We start from the raw sequence: 20,799 nt of genomic DNA, 5'->3' as shown, positions 1-20,799 counted from the left end.
GTTTAAGTTGCGTTGTCAGCTCCACATCTGCTATTTGCAAACATTTTTGTACTTTGGGTACTGTAAGCCCATTTAAATACTAATAGTTTTACTGAAGCACATTATTATCTCCGAATCCTTTCTCATCATGCAGTACTTGTACATTGCAGTATTGATACTTTTACTTAAGTAAAACATTCGATCACTTCTTTCCACCATGCCATTTCATTTATATTTGAATCACGTCAGTTTGCAATGCAATTCATAACTAAAGGTCTATAAACCTGTGTGATATAGTGACGTTATGAAGTACTGCTAACTGGGAAAGCAGCCCGTCCAGCAGGGGCCATTCACACACTCTCTATGTTGTCTTGACAATGACGTTGGCTGTAGTACCCCGGATGCGATGTTACAAACAGCTGACCTGAATGTTGTGGTTGTCCTATGCTAAACAACACATACAGTAACGTAAAAAGGAATACATAGGTTTGATGACAGGAAATGCATTTATATACTATTGCTATAAAACAACAAAGCTAGCCTACATGTTTAAGGTGACATTACACTTATGCTATTGTGCTCCACTATGTTTTCACATTTCAATGTGTAAACATACAGATGCATTTACTATGTCCATGTGTATGATGCGACAGATTGAATAGCATGTTATTGACTTCATTGATGCAAAACATTTTGTATGAGTGATTAATGTCCCTGAATGGGTTTGAGCCTTATTGTTGTTGTAATGTGTGAACATGATGGCGCTCACAAATTGTGCATTTTGAGACTCGGGCGGAATGCAGTGATTCCGTGCCGCCACGTTAATATTGGAGCGTCGGGTTTATATCCTTAACCCAGCCAGGTTGTGTAGCCTACATAACTCTCTATGACATAACTCCATAACATAGGACAAGCTACTGTAAGTTTGTAGAAAATTACCGAAAATTATCTCGCAGAATCGCTGCTGCGCTGAAAATAGCAGATCCACAAGCTCACAACGCGTCGCAATGGGACCTGTTGTGAGCTTGTAGATCTGCTATTTTCAAATAGCCAACGCAGCCATGCAGATCTGCAAGCTTAACCGAGTGACTGTTAAAGCAGTTTGTTTAAATTACTTTATAAAATGTTATATTTTCACAGGGATTATTTATTAGTGTAGATATACATTTTGGAGTGGATATATGTGTCCAGATGCCTGTCAGACCGTCTGCTCCGCAGGTCTAGAATGGAATAAACGGGCGCAGGCAACGTCAACAACTGGTCTCGACCAGACGTGAGATCTCAGCGTAAAGTAGGATGAAGGCCACGTCAGGATATATTGATAAATGCCGAAAGGTGCGGTGATATCGCCGTACGTTCATTATTCGGGCTGCACCGCGTTGATAAAAAAATGAGGGCCACTGTGCCTTCCTTCCGCCAGACAGCTTTTTGTGTATTTACTATGAATATCGCCCCTATACTTAAGGCTGACAAATAACGTAATACACATCCATTCTCTCTACGTCCTGCGTGTCTGGAGGATGTTGGGTCTTTTGAGCAATTGAGCCAATGTGTATTCTCAGAATCCCATGTGTCTGTCTGTGTCCCTCATTCACAGAACCGGGTTTCTACGTCATGACATAAGCGCACGATATAAACAGCACACACATGTCCTGGCCTCGTTCTCTTCATTTTTGATTGTTGAGACAGCAGAGAGGCAGCAATGGCACCAGCGTAAAAAAAAAAAGTTTGTCCAGAGCAAACTCATCGACGCGAGGACGCCTAAACGAACGGTAGCCACCGCGATCGACCGCCTAAACCACTTTCAGGACAAGCTGCTTCAGGCTGCAGCATCAGTCCTGCTTGGTAAAATAAAGGCTGAACTCAGTGGACATTGGACAATATTTTGCAATAGGCCTACTCGCGTATAAAGATTTCCCGCTTTCCAAACGGGAACTAGTTGCAGTTTGTATTCGATTCATGGAGGATGGAGGACTCATCAAAGAGCGGGCAGTGGAATTTATTGACACCGCGGATTTAACTGCACGGTGCATCACAAAGCGCTCCTAAAAGAAACCAATCATTTACCAACTATTGTAGGCTACCCGTGTCTAAGCTAAAACATAAACATGTAGGTCGCCTACATAGGCTACTTTGGTAAATAAATCTGGTTATTTGAAGAGGAGGTTATTCAACTCTCCAGCTGTCTATCTGCGACTCTCTCCCCCCCCTTGCGCTTCAACTACATGCAAAAAGGCCGTTCGCAGCTCGCGATGCTTAAATGAAGAAATGTGCACGGAAAATCATCTAAAACTATGCGAAATGAACCCCAAAAAAATATCAAAAATAAAAGCGGGGCTTTATTGTGGCTTAAATAGATTCAAGTCGACACTTATTAATGTTTTGGTGCATTCTATAATTTAATACAAAATTCTGATGCCTCTCTGCAGAGTGATACTGCATGAAGAACTCAGTGTGTAGAGGGGAGGGCGGGGCTTTAGGCTGCGCGGACCAGCGCGGACACTGGTGTTGGAACAATGGCGGCGGTGCAAACATGTTCAGATGTGAGAGGGGGCATGTTCAGACCTGAGAGGGGGCGTGAGAGGGGGCGTCTCCCTGCATGAAGCCAGCAACCAATCGGTGTTTGGAGCAAAGAGGGGGCGTCGCCCTGCATGAAGCCAAGTTGCAGCAACCAATCGGTGGCAACGAAGCAATGACGACGCGTTCCAGACCCTTTTTTAGCAAGACCGCCCACTTTTTCCCACAAACAGAGAGTCCCTGACCAAATCACGCCCCGTTACGCCCCTTTTTCGCCTAAGCCACCTCCTCTCTTTATATACCTCAAGAGGTTAACTCCCACATACCTCACTTGCCTTTCATCTCTGTCCATAGAGGACGGCTCGCTTCGCTTGAGCCGTCCTAAAAACATGTCCTGTCTCTCCTCGGCTCCCAGTGGTCAACAGTGGAAGACTATAGTTGTACTGGAGCTGCTCCACATGCTGACAGAGGAAGACTGTGGTTGTCACTGAGAGGGAGACAGAGAAAAGAAAAGGGAGAGACCAGAGAAAGAGACAGTGAGAGAAAGAGACAGAAGAAAGACAATAGAGAGAGAGAGAGAGAGAGAGAGAGAGAGAGAGAGAGAGAGAGAGAGAGAGAGAGAGAGAGAGAGAGAGAGAGAGATGCAACTTTTCCTCCCATTTTAATCTTTTATAGGGCTGTGCCAAGAATAAGTCCTGACAGTGTAACTCTCCAATCTAAAACACATTATTCTCTTAAAGGAGAATTCCGGTCATTTTAAGTGTTATGTTTGATGTGTGTCAAATCACTTACCAACGTAGGAATGAAAATCGCGTAACTCCACAGAGCCCCCTATCGACCCCCACCGTTGTCATTATAGGAGGATATAGGATAGCCCAAATTCGCCTATTTTAACCAATGCAAAGTCTGTTTTTTTGCTTCTAGTACTCATTGTTGAGTCCCATGATAATGTAACAGGCGCTAAAACTCCCGACAAGCTAACGGCTAATAACAAACGAGCTAACGCTGGGGCTGCTTATCTCTCTGCATGGCAGCCCCAGGTTGCCAGGTCGGGAGAGAAACCAGCAACCAGCATTAGCTCGTTCTGTTATTAGCCGTTAGCTTGTCGGGAGTTTTAGCGCCTGTTACATTATCATGGGACTCAACAATGAGTACTAGAAGCAAAAAAACAGACTTTGCATTGGTTAAAATAGGCGAATTTGGGCTATCCTATATCCTCCTATAATGACAACGGTGGGGGTCGATAGGGGGCTCTGTGGAGTTACGCGATTTTCATTCCTACGTTGGTAAGTGATTTGACACACATCAAACATAACACTTAAAATGACAGGAATTCTCCTTTAACAGCAGTGGGGAATCGCTTGGACATATATAATACAGGGCTGTGTTAAGTCATTTTTGCTAAGTCCATTACAATTCACCCTGAGTGCAATTATTAATTTCCGTTATGCAATTATTGTAAATTGCCAGTGCCTCACTCCCGCCTCCTCACCTTACCAAACCACTAATGTTATTTCAAATTCTCCTTGAAAATCATCTCTCAGCAGGTTTCATCGTAATAAGAGAATAATTGGTGGTGTTAAATGTTGTGTGTTGGTTACAGGAAGTCATTTACAGCCCAAAGCTCAATGTTAATGTGGAACAATAATCCATTTGGCCACGCTCCACGTATTTAGTGGTTGGATAATTTAGCATCCATACCAGGGGTTGATAGTCGGCTTTGACTACCGTCAGGGATTTTGGAAGTGAGTGTCAGGGCGTTGGTTTGTAATGGACAACAAACAACACATCAACCTCCAATTTAACATTAGATCATGGACCGCAACAAGCAAACATCTCCCATCCTAACTTATAATTCCATTTACATTGAGTAATCAAATCTTTGTCTCCCCTTCTACGCTCTCCCACTTTCTGTCTCTCTCCACATACCTCAAAAACCTAAAAAAAAAAGGACCAGTAAATATGTTTTGGACACACAGTTTGGGAGAAAATATACAGTATGTTGTTGTTTACTATTGATTGAGCAAACTGTATCGAGATTTGAGAACACCTATTCCCAAGGTACACTATTCAAATACATTTTTGGGCAATAATATTTGTATCATTATATCAAATGGTATGAATAATTGTTTTATTCTTATTTTATGTGAATATAAAACGGTTTTCTCTTTGCCGATCTATATTCTGGGCTGAGTGTGACTAATCAACACTGCTGCCAGGATAATTGGTCTCCCCATACCAACCTCACAGAATTTAACAACACCATTGCACACACTGCAATCTCAATAGCACAGGACATTACGCACCCACTCAATCACCACCTTACCCTAATGCCCTGCTCTGGGCGCTGGTAAGGAACGCTGAGGTGCAGAAGGTCTTGCTATGGAAAAAGCCTGATACCTGCAGTCATATCCGCCTTAAACAACAGGCCTCGCTGCTGAGTGTGTGTACTGCTGTCTGCTTTTTTCTGTTGTCATTGCTGTTGTATTGCTGTTACTGTGTGCTCATGTGCGCTGTTGTATGTTTTGTTTACGCATCGATGCACACAGGGTAAGAGCACGGCCACACAGCATGCACAAGTTAAATATTCACTTCCATTCTACGTATGTTAGCAAATTCAACTCTGGTGAACTTTGACCACGTGGCAACTCATAGCAAAAGAATTGTGTGGTTGACTTGGCTGCAGCTCTCTTAGTGAGTGCTGATGCGTGACCAACAACCACAACCACTCTAACGGAATACAAACCAGCAAACTGATTTCCGTGTCTGTCGCATTCTGCACAGCCCACATTCACAATGAAAAGATATGAATTTCGCCTCGGCAGGCAATGGTCTTTCACCTGCATTCGCGGATGTGGGACCATGCCTTTAATCAGCACTCCCCACCCACGCTCAAGGAGACCGTCAGTCATGACAATGTGTTCTATTTGCTCTCCTTGGATTCCAGGATTTCCATGTGTTACAATACCTACATGATTGTGATTGTGCTACCTAAGGCATGGCAAGCAACTGAATGCAGATTTCTGCACAGCACCAAAGAGAACTAAAGAGAACTTTGATCAGAAGCCAGAACTCTGTTCTGGCTGTTGTCTGTTCCCTGCTACCAAAACCTTCTCTCTTTCATTCTCTCTCTCCCTCTAGACAGAGTGTGTACGAGGTTGTACGTATGTATGAATGTATGTGTATATACCGTATGCATATGTATTAGTATTATTGTGATGAGGATGATCATGATAATTATTGTGTCTATTTTCCCACCTCTCTTTGTCATCCTCTAACTTGCTCATCCCCCATCTGTGTTCTTTCCATCCTTTCGTCTCCATCTCTCCCCCTCACTCTATCTGTCCCTGTCTGTCTATCTCTGTCAGCCTCTCTCATCTCTTTTCCTCACTCTCTATCTCTTCTGTCTCTTCCATCCACCCTCTCTCTTATCAAAGCTGCAGTTTTGCTGTTTAATGAACTCATTTTCTAATCCACCCACATCATGCCCGCATCAAACCTAAGATCTTACCTTGTCAGTGTGCAGTGTGCTGTGATATCCAGCTCTCTGTGTGTCTGTCTGTCTGTCTGTCTGTCTGTCTGTCTGTCTGTCTGTCTGTCTGTCTGTGTAATGATACGCTTGCCTGTCAAGTGGTTTCTGTCACCACCACAAACATTCTGAGCTGTTGCAGCCCACATTGGCAAACACACATTGACAAATGGCACCTTTATAATGTCTGTTCTCAATGCAAAGAACCAGTGTTTATGTAAGGTAATGTTCCTTACATAAACACTTCCTTACATAAACACTTCCTTACATAAAACTTTGTAAGGTAATGTTAGGCACATCCATCTTGATCACATGACTATAGAGATACTGTGTACCGATTTGCGTGTTTTTTGGACAGAATCTGAAGGAGTAAGAAGAAAACATTTGTTTTACAAAAGTCAGCCTCCTGGTGACGCTCTAAAAGGCAGATGTGAAAAATGCAGGGCAAAGGTTTTTCCTTGGCCTCTATGGTGTGTGCGTGCAAAGTTTCACGCAAATCGGTGCAGTTATAGGTAAAAACGTGAATCGGCCTGTTATAGCGCCACCATGAGGCTGATGTGAACGTTTTCAAGTGGCATTTCTTCCTAGGCCAAGTGGGAATCTATTTCATGCTTTCATGATTTGAGGCATTTTGTTCAAAACGAACCAATCCTGCAAACTTTGGAAGCCAATCTTAGCCAATCAGGATGTAATATGGAAAAATAAAATCGGACAGCTCCGTGTTGATCACATGACTATAGAGATACTGTGTACTGATTCGCGTGTTGTTTGGACCAAATCTGTAGAAGTAATATCCCAAAATGTGTTTTGCAAAAGTCTGCCTCATGGTGGCGCTATGACAGGCTGATCTGAAAAATGTGGGGCAGAGGTTCTGCTGTGGCATCCAGGGAGTGTGTGTGCGCAGTTTCATAGCGACCGGGCAAACGGTGGTGGAGATTAGCTGCTCGCAGACAGAAGGACGGGCGGACACACGGACACACGGACACACGGACACACGGACGGACGGACAGGGGGCAAAACATACTCTCTAGTCTCTCGCCATGCCTTTCGCCTGGCGGAGACAATGAGAAGAACATGCACATCCAAAATGTTGGGCAGGTGCATGACAGAAAGGAAAAATAAAGTCAGCTCACTCCAATGTAGCTCCCAGTTGTGTCGGGGGCTACATGGCTTGCATCGGCAGTGTGCAGACTGCAGACTCTATTTCTCCTTTCCTGTGTAGGGCATCTCCTTCCTAGAATAATGAATGACCCAAAGAATCATCCTACAGATAAAATTCAAGGGAAATTCAGTTGTCATTGCATCAAAAGAAACAATGCTGGAACACAGGAGAGGCATTGGTCAGAGTAAAAGCCGAAAAAGATGAATAGATTTTGTAAGACATTTTGTAAGAAATACGCCCCACCCAAAAGGTTGTTCTGGCAATTACAAGCAAACGGTAGTGGAGTGTAAAAAAAACACCTGTTTGATGATCATTGTCACATGACATGACTCATACGCCCTGTTTGGTGTAAGTGAAATCGCTGTTGTTTCGAGGCCCCCCAATGTGTGATTCAAATTTGGGGCAGATCAAATGTGTGGCATGTTTTGGTAAATGGGCCCCTCCTGCAAAATGTGTATAACATTTCCTTTTTATGTTTAAGTCTACAATAAATATATGAATGAATATGCATGTACTCTCAACAGTACAGTATGTACAGTACATGGTCTTGGCATCGGCCCAACAAGATGCCAAGGCATGATGCCTCATAGTTTGACCGTCAATGATGACATTTGATATGTAAATTGCATAGACCTCACTGATTATGGTATTTGGCGTTGCACTTATTCATATTTTATGGCCTGCCTCATTCCAGCTCATGGGGACCCAGCTCTTTGTAAAGTCCTTATTTATCCTGGGATTTTTTTTTTTTTTTGCTGAGCATGCATAAGCTTTTACAGCAGCGTCCTACTTCACACTGATACTGTTACACACACCTGCACACATGGGAGCTGCCCAGTCCAATCACAGTCATCTAATGTTGGCCACTGGGAGCTGCCCAGTGCAACTAAAGTGTTTCATTGCTGGTCACTGGGACAAGCCCAGTATAACCACAGTATTCTATCTACTGTAGGCCCATAGTCTAAAGTGGGGAATTAGTTTATTGCTCAAAGGCATATTCATAGTCATTGTATTTGACTATTATACAGTGATGGGTGGTAAGTTGTCTGTTTAGGTTTATAGTTTATCTCCACATGCAGACAGAGGAGACGGCAAGAATAAATACTCAATTATTTATTATCATGGATAAGCCGTTTGTCTGTCTGCCTCCTTCCATGTCTATCTCCCCATCCATCTGTCTCTTTACTATAAATGGTCCGTCGAACGACATTGTCTTGCGCCATGAATAGCGACACGTGTTGTGAGCTTGCATGTAGGTTCGGCCATTTTTGGTGCGCAACACCATTGTACGAATCAGGCTTACTTCAGTGTCCTCTCTTGTCTGGCTGTCTGTCTGTCTGTCTGACTGTCCACAGTATGTATGTCAGTCTGTTTGTCTGCATGTCTGTCTGCTTGTATAATCTACTCGACCGTATTTATCCCTGCCAGTAGCCTGAGATTATGTTTTCACGTTTTCTTCAAAACAAATCATGAATGCAGCATCCGATCTACCCCAAATTTGAAATACACATTGAAGGGCCTCTAACCAATACAGAGCCAAAAGCAATTTCACTTACACCCATAGGCATCACCACAAAGGCCACAAATGTCACTGTTTGTTGCAGGAACGTGATTTGTTTCCCCCCACCAGATTAGGCACCAATGGTCTCGTGAGTCATGTGACAATGACCGTGAAACAGATACTCCCTACCGTTTGCCAGTATTTGCCTCCACACATTTGTGTGTGGGGTCTATTCCATACAAAAAAAAATGCATATCATGAACGCAATATCCAATCATTCCCAAATTATAATTGCATGTTGAGGGGCCCGCATCTCCAAAATCGCTTTCACTTCACAAACAGTTGCAGTGTCCTACAAACTCTATTTCCCCCCACAGCTTCCTTGTATCCCGACGGCTGCATCCCACGACTGACACAGCCCTAGGTAGGCAACCAGGCCTGGCAGAGATCAGCGTGAGAAGGGAGTGAAAGAATCAAAGTGAATCAGTAGAGTTATGTAATCACCCTGCTGTCAATACGCAGCAGGATTAATTTAGTAAAGAAAATTAGAGGATGGAAGATGGATGAATAGAATGAGTGAATGGCAAGGACACACTTCTTAATACAATTTTCTTTTTGTTTTTTCTTGCTAGTATTTGTATTGTGTTGATAATTTGTAAAAGCTGGTTGCAGCAGGTCCCTGGCTGCTGTTTTCACACCCACATACTGTAGGCCTATCTCTCAGAAATGCTGAACAAAGCATAGCGCTGAAACGCGTCCTTCTCCTTCTGCTGCTGTGCGGTATTAACCCACTTAGACCTCGGGCCGATTCAAAAAATGGCTTCTAAATCCTGATCAAATAATTATAATAATGTTGCTATACAGCAACAACTAAAATGACACAGAGCCGTTCCAGGCTTGAAAGGTATAACAATGTACACGTGTAACAGGTCTAAGGTGTTACACAGTTATTTGCGAGTGCTGATGACATAATTTGCTATTTTTGTGCCTTTCGGGTTGGCACCGATCTGAAGGCTTTTGAGTTGAGCGTGCCAGTTCCCTTGTTTGATCCCCACTCGCATCCCTTTTAACGTGGTGTTACAGGGACTTAGATCAGAGTTGAAGTGAGGCTGTGTGAGACAGTAGAGTTCACTAATCTGGGCCCTGAATACATCCTCAATGGCTCCCCAGTGACTGAGTAGGTCCAAACCAATGATAAACGGAAACGCATCCTGGATGTCAGGCAGGCAGAAGTTGTGCATCTGTAGAGAAGACACGTTTCCTCTAATCTGTCTGTCTGTCTGTCTGTCTGTCTGTCTGTCTGTCTGTCTGTCTTACAATTCAAATCGGTTTCATCATTGGTGACCAAACCGGGGACAGGGGGCTTTGGGTGTCGGCCAGGGTCCCAGGTCAGACCACGGAGGAAGAAGTTCCCGTATCAATGAGGCCGTGGCACTGGACACCATTCAGGTCAAAGTTAAAGAATTGACAGATTTGGAGGTCGTGTCTGACCCGAATCTGGGCTTGCATGAGGTAGATGTTTGGAGGTCCGTCTCCATCTTTAGGTGGCTTGGCTTGAGGATTTCCAGGAAGAGACATGGCAACAGGTACAGTATATTGCAGGTTCTCTCAAAAAAACTGTTCCAACAAAGCCCAACTCACAATACCCAACCACCACATAACATAACACAATGTTTTCTGACCTCTTGTTTTTTTGATATGCACACTATATAATTTAGTTATAATTGAGTTTTGTGTGTCTGCGTGTGTGCGTGTGTGCGTGTGTGCGTGTGTGTGTGTGTGTGTGTGTGTGTGTGTGTGTGTGTGTGTGTGCGCGTGTGCGTGTGTGCGTGTGTGTGTGTGTGTGTGTGCGTGTGTGTGTGTGTGTGCGTGTGTGTGCGTGTGCGTGTGCGTGTGCGTGCGCGTGCGTGTGCGTGTGTGTGTGTGTGTGCGTGCGTGCGTGCGTGACGAAGAGCGAACGAATGTCGACAAAATGTGTCAGATGTGCCAGATAGATTAAGGTAAATAATATAGCACATGCTGGAGAAGGAAACAGGAAAATGGACATGAAAATGGCCTGCAAAGCTAAATCCAGTGTTTGGTGTATTTTTACTGTGTGATAAATTCAGAGGTGACATACAGTAGGAGCTTATTATTGGCTTAATGGATGTTAGATGTTAGCTGCAGTTGGTGCCAGCACAGAGACAGCACACTGAGTATCCCCTTCATGTATTTACAGTACCCTGCTATCCTTCATCCATACTGTATACAGTGGTAGCTATTCCAGGAACCCCGTATATTTACCCTCTGGTCCTGCATACATACCTTTTCTGGATCAGGGCCACTTGAAAATCATAGAAGTGTTTGCGGCCCAACCATCTGACAACTTAACACAGCACCTAAAAGGCTTTTTAGAGCATGTTTATCAATCTATTGTGTTCTGGCTTGGATCAAAAACATCAATTAAGCCATTAAGACTGGGAACGCATCTGTGTCATTTTAGATTTTAGCTATAACCATTATTTTATACTTTGGCTATTCAAACATAGCAGTTAGTACTGTTAGAATTTAGAAAACATTTGTAGATGCGTTCCCGGATTGAATGGGTTAAAAAACATTACAAAATGCAAACATGGAACATAGCACCAATCTAGACTGCAGCACTGGACCACAACGCTATTTCCAACCTCTATACATCCTTACCTGTACATTGTGGCATTGGTTGAGCGTCAGTTTGAGAAACAGAAGGTCCCCGGTTTGATGCTTGGCTCCGCCAGGCTTCATGTCGAAGTGTCCTTGAGCAAGTGACCAAGTGTCCTTGAGCGAGCCTTAACTGTTCCCCGTGTGCTCACCTGAACAGCACACTAGTAGGGGAAATGCATAAACTCAGTAAATACCCATTTTTACTTATTTTTTTCTTTTTACATAACTGTACAATTGGAATTCGCAGGGCTTTAGTGTAAGCCGCTAATACTGCTGATTTGGAACTACAACACTGGAATTTTTAATAACAGTGGGAGAGCAACCCCCGAAATAACAGCCTATTTTATAATTCCCCTATTCTCAGTTAAAAATAAATAAAAATGAAAGAAAAAAGAAAAAAAGAAAATAAATTGTACTCTAGCATTTTGTCGAGCCGTGGCCGTCGAAGAGAGATAGTTGATGCTTGTTCAGCAGAAAGGCGCAGCAGGGAATTGGTACTGTGTCATGCAGAAGAGCTGGCAGAGGTGTAATCCCTCCACAAACACTGACAAGGAGAAGACAAACACCATGCAAACTGTAGGAAGAATATACTGTAAGTGGATGTACAACAACAACATAACAACAACAAGGAACGCACGCACGCACGCACGCACGCACGCACGCACGCCTAGACAGACATGCTGGTCAGAACGATGTATAGAGAAATAAATGAGGTAGAACTAACAGACAACAACTAACAGACAAACTGGCAGACAATCATATAACTATACACAGTCAGACATAACAAATAAAATAGATGATTATTGTTCATTGAATAACTTTTTTCACCATCTGTTTTATTGTTTGAGGAACATTGCCTTACCCATGTAACAGAGCCAGTGTGCCATTCAGGACTTGAGAGTATAGTGGAGACAGAAGACCGGGTATAGGCTGATCGCAGGACAGCTTAGTGCATTAATACCTCATTAATATCAAATTACCACCACATTAATAGCTCATTAATCTATTGGCTAGAGTTTCCGGGTCAGCTTGTGTGAAGTGAGGGCCTGGGCAGGTCAGACCTGGCCCAGATGTTTAGTTTACTTTAGTTTATAGTTTGTAACTGATCATCACTCTCTGCTCCTATGTGGGCTCTCAGCTTGCAGTGCTGGACTGAACTGTATGGCAGGAAACTGGGGACAAAAAGATCACAAAGAATGTCTAAATGGACAGTAACAGTTGAATTGTGTCTAGCGGACAGAACGTATGGTCAAATATTTGTGGTGTCTAAAAGAAATATGAAAGAAGAAGGCATGTTGTAATATGTGGCTGCTCAGATGCCAGGGACTGCTAGATACATGTCGTTGCTGTGTCGGGCGGAAACGTTGTATGTCCAAAACTGTTGGATCCACTGTAGTTATTACTGCAGTCATAAGCTCTTGTTAATACTTTTCACTCGATAATCATTTATAAAACCCACAGACTAACCACTAACCACTTCAAAAATAGCTAATATAGTAGATCTACAAGCTCACAATGTGTCGCATCTCCACACACAGCTTGTAGATCGGCTATTTTTGCAACTGTTAGGGAATTTCTATATTATTAATATGCAACATACATTGTACATTGTGTGTATTATATTGGTCAGACTAGAGACTTGTTAGTAGGCTATTGCTTCATCATTGTCTGATTGAACTATATTTAGATTAATGCAACATGAGACATATAATATGTGGCATAGTCACAATGACCAGCCACTGGACACTTGTTTGTTCTGGTCATCTAAAGGTTGGTGATTCAAATAGAGATGAGAGGAGAAACTGGACATATTAGGACAGCAACGTGAATTGTGATGATGGAGGCAGGAAGGATGCTCACCTTGTTGACTGCTAGGGTAAGAATAGACATGAGTCTGTCTGCCTTGATAGGGAACGTATATAAGCAGCCTGAAACTCAGTAAAGGAGCTTCGTCTGCCTCAGCTTGTTTTGCAGCGTCCGCCACCTGCTCTTGCGCTTGCTAGATTAAACCTAGAATGTTGTAACATGTACTTCATGCTGAATAAATAGTGAACATGCGGACTGGTCTGTCATCATAGCTTATCTTTGCCTTACTCCTCGGAAGAAGAAGAATCGACAACACTACTTTTGCGTGACACTGTAGTATGACGAAGTAGGGCATTAATGTACAAATAAAATATGAAATATGGAGATGGTGACAATGTTCTGAGAGTCTCAGACCATGCCAGGGACTGCTAGACACATTATTATGTCGCACTTGACAATGAAACACTATAATGTGGACTGTCATAATACATGATTCAACATGGCTCAACTTATGTTATGCCTATGAGCATACTCGCACTTCTTTTTTGTTTGATATATTGAACAAGCTCGTCTCATGCTGGCAATCAATAAACATGAAAGTGAACAAATGAAACGCATACTCGTAGGTTGTGAACTTGTGATGTTAAATGCAACTTGTCAGTTGAAGGGAAATGTAACGTGTTGGATAACGTGTGTATAGATATTATATTCATCCATTTATTCACTGTTTACGGATTTACTTTTATACATTTTTATATATTTTTATTTTATATTCTTAGTTTGGTTGTTGACTTAAGTCTTTACACAATTTGTACACACATTTGTTGCGTGTAATTAAGTGGTATTACAATATGCGCCCGTTCAATGAGGATGATTTTTTCACTGCAAGTAAAGGCATCAACCTGTATGAATGAGACATCAACTATATCGGATTGTTTATTCATCATGCTTCCGGTCTGTAAAGATCTTTAAACTATGACCTTTACATCTCCTGTGTTTATTCTTACTGCTGTTGCTGCTATGACACCTGAATTTACCTCTGGACCCATGAGTTCAAAACCTTTAATCTTTAATCGAGATAATCGGATCAGATTTGGATTTTGGGTAGTTCAAAACCAAAAATCTGGATTGGGATCACTCTGATATCCTATCAGATCAGAAAATATAATTCAAACTGTAATCTGGATCAAATCTTCAAAATGGTTTGTTCAAAACAAAAACATAGGATTGGGATCAGTTTGATCCAAAAAATCATCAATAATAATAAATAAATAATAAATAATGATCATAGAATAACAATACTTTAAAAAAAAGAATAGCGTCCCTTTTCTGTGCACTAGTAAAAAGTCCCCTATCTTATCCTTTTAAATCTGATCTGATGTGATCTCTTACTGTCTGTCTTCCTTTCACCAACACTATCTTTATGTCTCACTCTGTGGCTGTCTGTCTCTCTTCCACTCACCCTTCACTCTCTCACTACAGTCTATCTCACTCTTTCTAGAGATCCTGACAGTATCTCACTCTGTCTATCTGACCTTCTCACTGTATCTCTCTCCTTCTCTGACACCCTGTCTTTCTCAGTCTCTCCATCTCTCGCTCCTGCCAAAAACAATGAATGTGCATGGCCATTCGTCCCCCCACAACCCCTGAGACACTCTGGACTTTTGAATAACTGAATTATTATTGTTATTTATTTATTTGGATGGCAATGCCGTTTTCAATGTGCAGACTTGGATAAGTTAATCGTGTCTCGCCTCTGGGATTACGTTTCCTTATCTCATCTCCCTCTGCCTCCAGTTGGGTTAGCACCACCAACACACCAACTAAAGCTTCAATTTAAATCAAGATTTGGGTAGATCCACCCACTCACTTAATTGGTTTCTATTCTGTTAGGAGGTCTGCTGGCTTAGTCATGTCACACACAGCTCCAACTGGAAAGTGTGTGTGTGTGCGTGCATGTCGTAACATTTATTATTTATTGTAGATAATATTCACTCTGACATCTCCTCAGCCACTGACTATGTTATTCTGCTCTGCAGGTGGGAGGTAGACTGTCATGACAAGAAAAATAGACTCCTACAAATTAATTAGACAAAATAAATGAAGCTGGGCACCTATCAGGTTTCACACGTTTTAATAAACAAAATGCCAGACACGTGCTCAGTGTTTAAGTGTGCTCTGGTCTATGTACTGTGTAGTAAATTAATCATACGTTAATAGCTGGCTATTGTTGTCTTGTGATGTACTGTCGTTGTTGCTATTATGCACTATAGATTATTTTTTAGCAGTTATTCTGTTGATTACTTTTTTGATGAATTGAATACTCGAGAAGTGTGATTTTCATTTCAACAAATCAACCCCATGAAATGTACATATATATATATAATCTACTAAATCAATTAGTCTGATTAACTACTTAAGGCAACAACAAAAAAAGGCAATTTGTATGCTCACAATGTGTCGCATCACAACGCATTGTGAAATTGCATGCCAGAAATAATGGCAGGCATTGGCTAATTGGTGACAGAGCTTTTCAGTCTGTAGCTCCCAGACTCTGGAATGCCCTTCCTCAGGCCTTGAGAGTAGCAGTAGGTGAGTCAATATATGGTTAAACCCCAAACTAATTGATACAAAATGTTTTTCAATGGATTCTGGTAGTATTTGGCACGCTAAATAACATACAAAAAATCTAACAAAATCTACGTTCCGGAAAGCCGCAATTTTAAAGATGGCGTCCAAGATGCCTGCCGGGAGCTTAAAATGGCTGTATCTCAAATGGATTCTTTTTTTACAAGCTGATTCTGGTACCTCTGTGCATGCCTAATAGTGATGAGCGGGTCGACCCGTAACCTGCGGGACCCGCGGGTCAACCCGCGGCGCGGGTCAACCCGCGGCGCGGGTGGGTCGAGTCAGGATTTCAGAGGAAATTATGCGGGCTGCGGGTGAGCGGGTCAGCCGCTCTCACACGCAAAAAAAAATAAAAATCACATGCTCTTGTTTTGTCTTTATTCCTAATAAGAATAAGAATAATAACAATAAAACAGTTTGAATACACTTGAGGTGTATACTTGAAGATTATTTTCCTTCATGAGTTCACTGATTTTTTTTTTACCGCGGGTTGCGGGGCAGGTTGAGCCATAGATTTATAAATGAGTTCGCGGGGCGGGTTGAGGCGGGTTGGGTTCCGTGGCGGGGCGGGGCGGGTCATGAAAAAACCCGACCCGCACATCACTAATGCCTACTGTAAGTAAATGCAAAACATCTAATATAAACCTTTTATTTCTGTTGTAGGCCTATGTAAAGCAGTGAGATCTCTCTGTGAGAGATGCTTTACAAATAAAATGTACTTACTTACTACTTACTATACTTTACCAAGCAACACCTTCGCACAATAAATCAGGTCTAAAGGTCATTACACACCGGCGATTATGCGAATATACGCAAAATTCGGACTCGTTCCGAATAATTAAAATACGCTTTTCCGCTCCATGGAAGCTTGCATTGACTTTATAAGGTTTTTAAAGAAAATGTATTATTCGCATGAAAAAAATCGCCCCCGGTGTGTAAGGAGCTTTAGGGTCCCACTGCCTCCTCCATTCTACTCAGACCGACCTTTAACTCTTAATCCTTCCTTCTCAGCTACACTCCACAATTCTATCTATCCTTACTTTTCCAACTCCTCTCTTCCATTCTTTCTACCCTTTTCTCTTAATAGTATGTTCTTTTCTGTTCTTTTTTTGGAGTGTAAATAAATACAATGTTGAGGTTAGAGACAGGGAATGACGTACAACACAGGTCTCTGTGTAGAAATGAACTGGAGGGACATAGGGAGTTAGCGCTTAGGTTGTTAAGATACGGTGTATGGTACAAAGCGTCTCTGCGTCTCTGCCCCATAGCTTGTAGACCACGGCAGCGCTTGTTTAGACCACGGCAGCGCTTGTTTCTCGCCCGTTTCACGGATGTGGCAAGGAAGGTGTTGGGTTGCGCTGCGCTGTGGGGTAGTTGGGGTTGCTCGTGCGCGCGCATCCAGGCAGACACACAGCCACCCACAATTGTCAGTCAAATTGTCAACGGCGCATGCGCAGGTCTGCGGATTGTAAGATAGAGATACCCATAAGGAAATCCAAAATTTTAAGTTTTGAGTTGATAATGAGGGTTTTGACAATCCTCTCAAGTGATTTTAGTACCAGTGAGGTAAGGGAATTGGGCCTGTAGTCATTAGGAGAGGATGGATGAGGGACATTGGGAAGAGGAACCATGATTGATGCTTTCCACAATGATGGAACCACCAGCATTGTGTATCAATTGAGCATTGAAAGATGATGCAGAAAATCCCACTCATTTGGGCTGAGCAGTGTTTCAACAACCCTGCTACCAATATTATCAGGCCCTTGGCTTTCCACGTGTTAATGCACTCACTGAACCACCTCGTGTGTGTCCATCTCTTGTTGCCACACAGGGATGTTACCTATCTCAAAGTGGATGAAATCTTAATTTTCAGTTAGTTGGAGGAACACCCTCCCATCAGGACTGGGGTCCAATTTGTTTACCTCCCTTAAAAGGGCCATTTGCCATTTTCCATTTGTCTTTATTCCAGCCCATGCAGCCCTAGCAATGCCCTCAGTCAGGGTACACTGTATCTTGTCCTTAATGGCATTCGCCTTGTTTACCATCCTCTGTATCTTTTTTTCCTGTCCTGCAGGCGTTCACTTTTTTCCCTTTATTTCCCTTTTAAGGTATTTTTGTAATTCTTTCTGCTTTTATTGATAATAATAATAACTAGAAAATGTGCTCCTCGGAGCACAAGTCTGCGCCAGCAAATATTGATTAATCCTGTCTAAGCTATTTATATTACGTATTGTGATGACACCAGTGTGTCTACATAATGTATTGCTCCGCCATTTCTCTGCCATTTCGTGATTATTCCTGTCTTACCTCACTTTGAAAGAGACACAGACTCTTTCAAAGTGACACATCTATTTATAGGCCGCTATACGTCATGCGTCTCACTAGCCAATCAGAGCACACTCTTTCAACGTATTGTCACGTGTCACGTGAGGCTTGACCAATGTTAGCTTGGCCGAGGGGGGACGGGACGGAAAGTGAAAACATAGTCTCCTGGCGGAGACAATAATAATAAACTTTATTTGTATAGCACCTTTCATGACATGAAATGCAGCGCAAAGTGCTTTACAGAGCAAGAATACAGTTACAGTTACAACCAATTTAGCTTTAGATAGTCAGTAAGAGACAAGAGACTTGGGGAGTAGGGGAGTGACATGAAGCTAATGATCCACCCGGCCCAGGAATCGTTGTCAGGCACGCGTCTTAACCATTTGGCTGGCTATTGGCCACCACAGCTGGTTCACTTGCGACACTGATTGCAAACAAAAGAATTCCTAGCAATAAATATATTTTATTCTCCTCAGAATGTCATCGTTAATAAGACTGGGTTAGAATCCAGGAAGAGGATCAGATGGGGGGATAAATAAAACAGGGTGCACTGGGTGCACTCGATATGGGTGGGGCTGGTAGTGTCACTTGGGCTGAGCGTACATGAACAGAGCCATCATACAGTACAGGGTTCCTCCAATGGTCAGACCCATGGTGGTTCTGTACAACATTCTGTCCATCAAACCTCTCTTCAGATATATCGGGATTCCATCATTCATCTGGAATCGTTTCTGGAGCTCTGGGACTTTATTTCGACCCATGTACTCCCCTTGACCTCTAGCTTCAGAAGCCATCCAAGTGGGAGAAGCGAAGATCGCTGGAGGAGCTTCAGCGGGAACAGTGGGCTTCAAACCCTGCGGGGCGTACGCTGATGATGTAGCTCCTGTTAACCTGTGTGTGATCCCATTGAACTTGTAATACATGTTAGATAGTAATATGAAAACACTTTCTCTCCTTTCTGTGACCTCACTTGCTCTTCACTTCAGTCCTCACTGAGCCTTGACATCAGAAACACAGTACTCTGCATGTCTGTTAAATAGACAGACACACTCAGTACTGACATCAGAGTACTGACATCACAGCGCTGGCATCACAGTGCTGACATCATAGTACTGACACTGTCATAGATGATTGCTGTTGTAGAGGTCTGCTTATACAACTCTTCAATAGCAATCTTAAGTGTGTAGGATACTGGTGTCAGCTTTTCTTCATCCAAAGACTGTGTGGCCTTTGTTTTTTCACTATTGATCTTCAATTTCCATTTTGTACAAAAACCACATCAGGTCTATTGCCTTCTGTAATCCCTCCTTTGTATTAGACATGACAATTGTGTGGCCCGCGTACAGCAGTACCATAAGCTGTAAATAGTTATCAATCATTGCATTATCAAAGTTGAGACTGACAGCCATTGCGTATTAGATAGTTCTCCAAGTCATTAATAAAAGATACAAACCGTAATGGTGGCAAATGTCCACCCTATCGCCAGCTAGACAGCTAGAATGGCATGACTTCATGCCATTAAAAAAAACACACGATTTAACGTGTAACTTAACGCAATCAACCTCATTCAAAGAGGTCGATCGCAGAAAAAACAGTCTACATATATATCAGGTTTTGCAACTGTTACTAAGGCTCCTGTGTTTGGTGCTAAACTGATGCCGGTTGAGGGCAAGAGGTGATGAATTTAGTCTCTATAAGTTAGAATTTGTCAGAGTTATGACTCTTTGTCCGCTTGGCCAGTGTTGAAAAGTATTGTTTTTATTTTCCTCTATTAAAGATGAGCAATAGGCACTGCTGGCATTACAGAGGGCATTCCCATATGTTTTAAGACTATCTTGCCAGACTCAGTGAGATTATTCCAGTGTGGTGGAACGCCATAGCCTTTAGAGTTTATGCACCTCCTTATAGAAAAATATTAGTTATTCCCTCCTCAATACTGTCAAGCTGCTGGCTCTTGGTCTTCTGGAGATGGCTATGTAGAGCTGTAGAGCCATGAGTGAACACTGGCTGCGGAAGGTAGATACCAGCTCACTTATTCCCCTGCCCCTGATCTTTGATGATGGTAACGGCGATCTTGTTTTATCAAACAACAGAAGTTAGTATTTGTGTTTTGTGAAAAGTCAAAGACAACAACCAATATTATTTAGCTATTGATTTGTTTGACTGTGGTAGTTTTGAATTCTAACAGCCACAGTGACCATAAAGCCAGCATGAAATAGCTGGCTATAGTAGCAAGTAGTCAGAACTAGTTTTAAGAATATATTAACATGTTAGCTGTTTTTCCCTTTGATGGATCTGATGCATATTCTCTTTATACAGTAGGCACATTAGTACAGTATGTAGTGTATATTTTATGTGTTATTAGTGTGGTTGCCCTAACAGGGCAACCAGACTATAGTACTCTATACACTTTATTCTTCTATCCGGGTAAACTTTATTTTGTCCCGCGCGTCTCCTCCCACAGTTTTTTCCCCCAATTTAGTGCCGTATGTCAAAATGAGCGGCTTCACCGGGAATCGTGTGCTTGTATTTTGCTAAGGGATTGGTTACATGGTTTTATTGATATTGATTTATTAGTGCATTACATTTCCCCATCCACTTTAATGGAAAAATGAAAAGACTCCCATTCAAGTATTTTTTTCAAGTTTCAATACTTGGAGGGGTGGTTCA

At 42.4% G+C, this 20,799-nt stretch overlaps 1 protein-coding gene across 1 annotated transcript; it reads right to left on the bottom strand.

The window, feature by feature from the left end:
* Positions 1-18,713: 18,713 nt before the first annotated feature.
* On the bottom strand, positions 18,714-19,052 carry LOC311043864 (cytochrome c oxidase subunit 7A2-like, mitochondrial; the record flags this gene model as incomplete). Its single annotated transcript, XM_084055252.1, has 1 exon — positions 18,714-19,052. The coding sequence occupies one exon, from the start codon at positions 19,050-19,052 to the stop codon at positions 18,714-18,716; it is 339 nt and encodes a 112-aa protein (XP_083911378.1).
* Between the last annotated feature and the right edge of the window lie 1,747 nt (positions 19,053-20,799).

Source organism: Gymnoscopelus microlampas, assembly GCF_963454915.1.
Source record: "Gymnoscopelus microlampas genome assembly, chromosome: 1".
Classification (NCBI taxonomy): Eukaryota; Metazoa; Chordata; class Actinopteri; order Myctophiformes; family Myctophidae; genus Gymnoscopelus; species Gymnoscopelus microlampas.
This window is presented reverse-complemented; position numbering and strand designations above follow the sequence as displayed.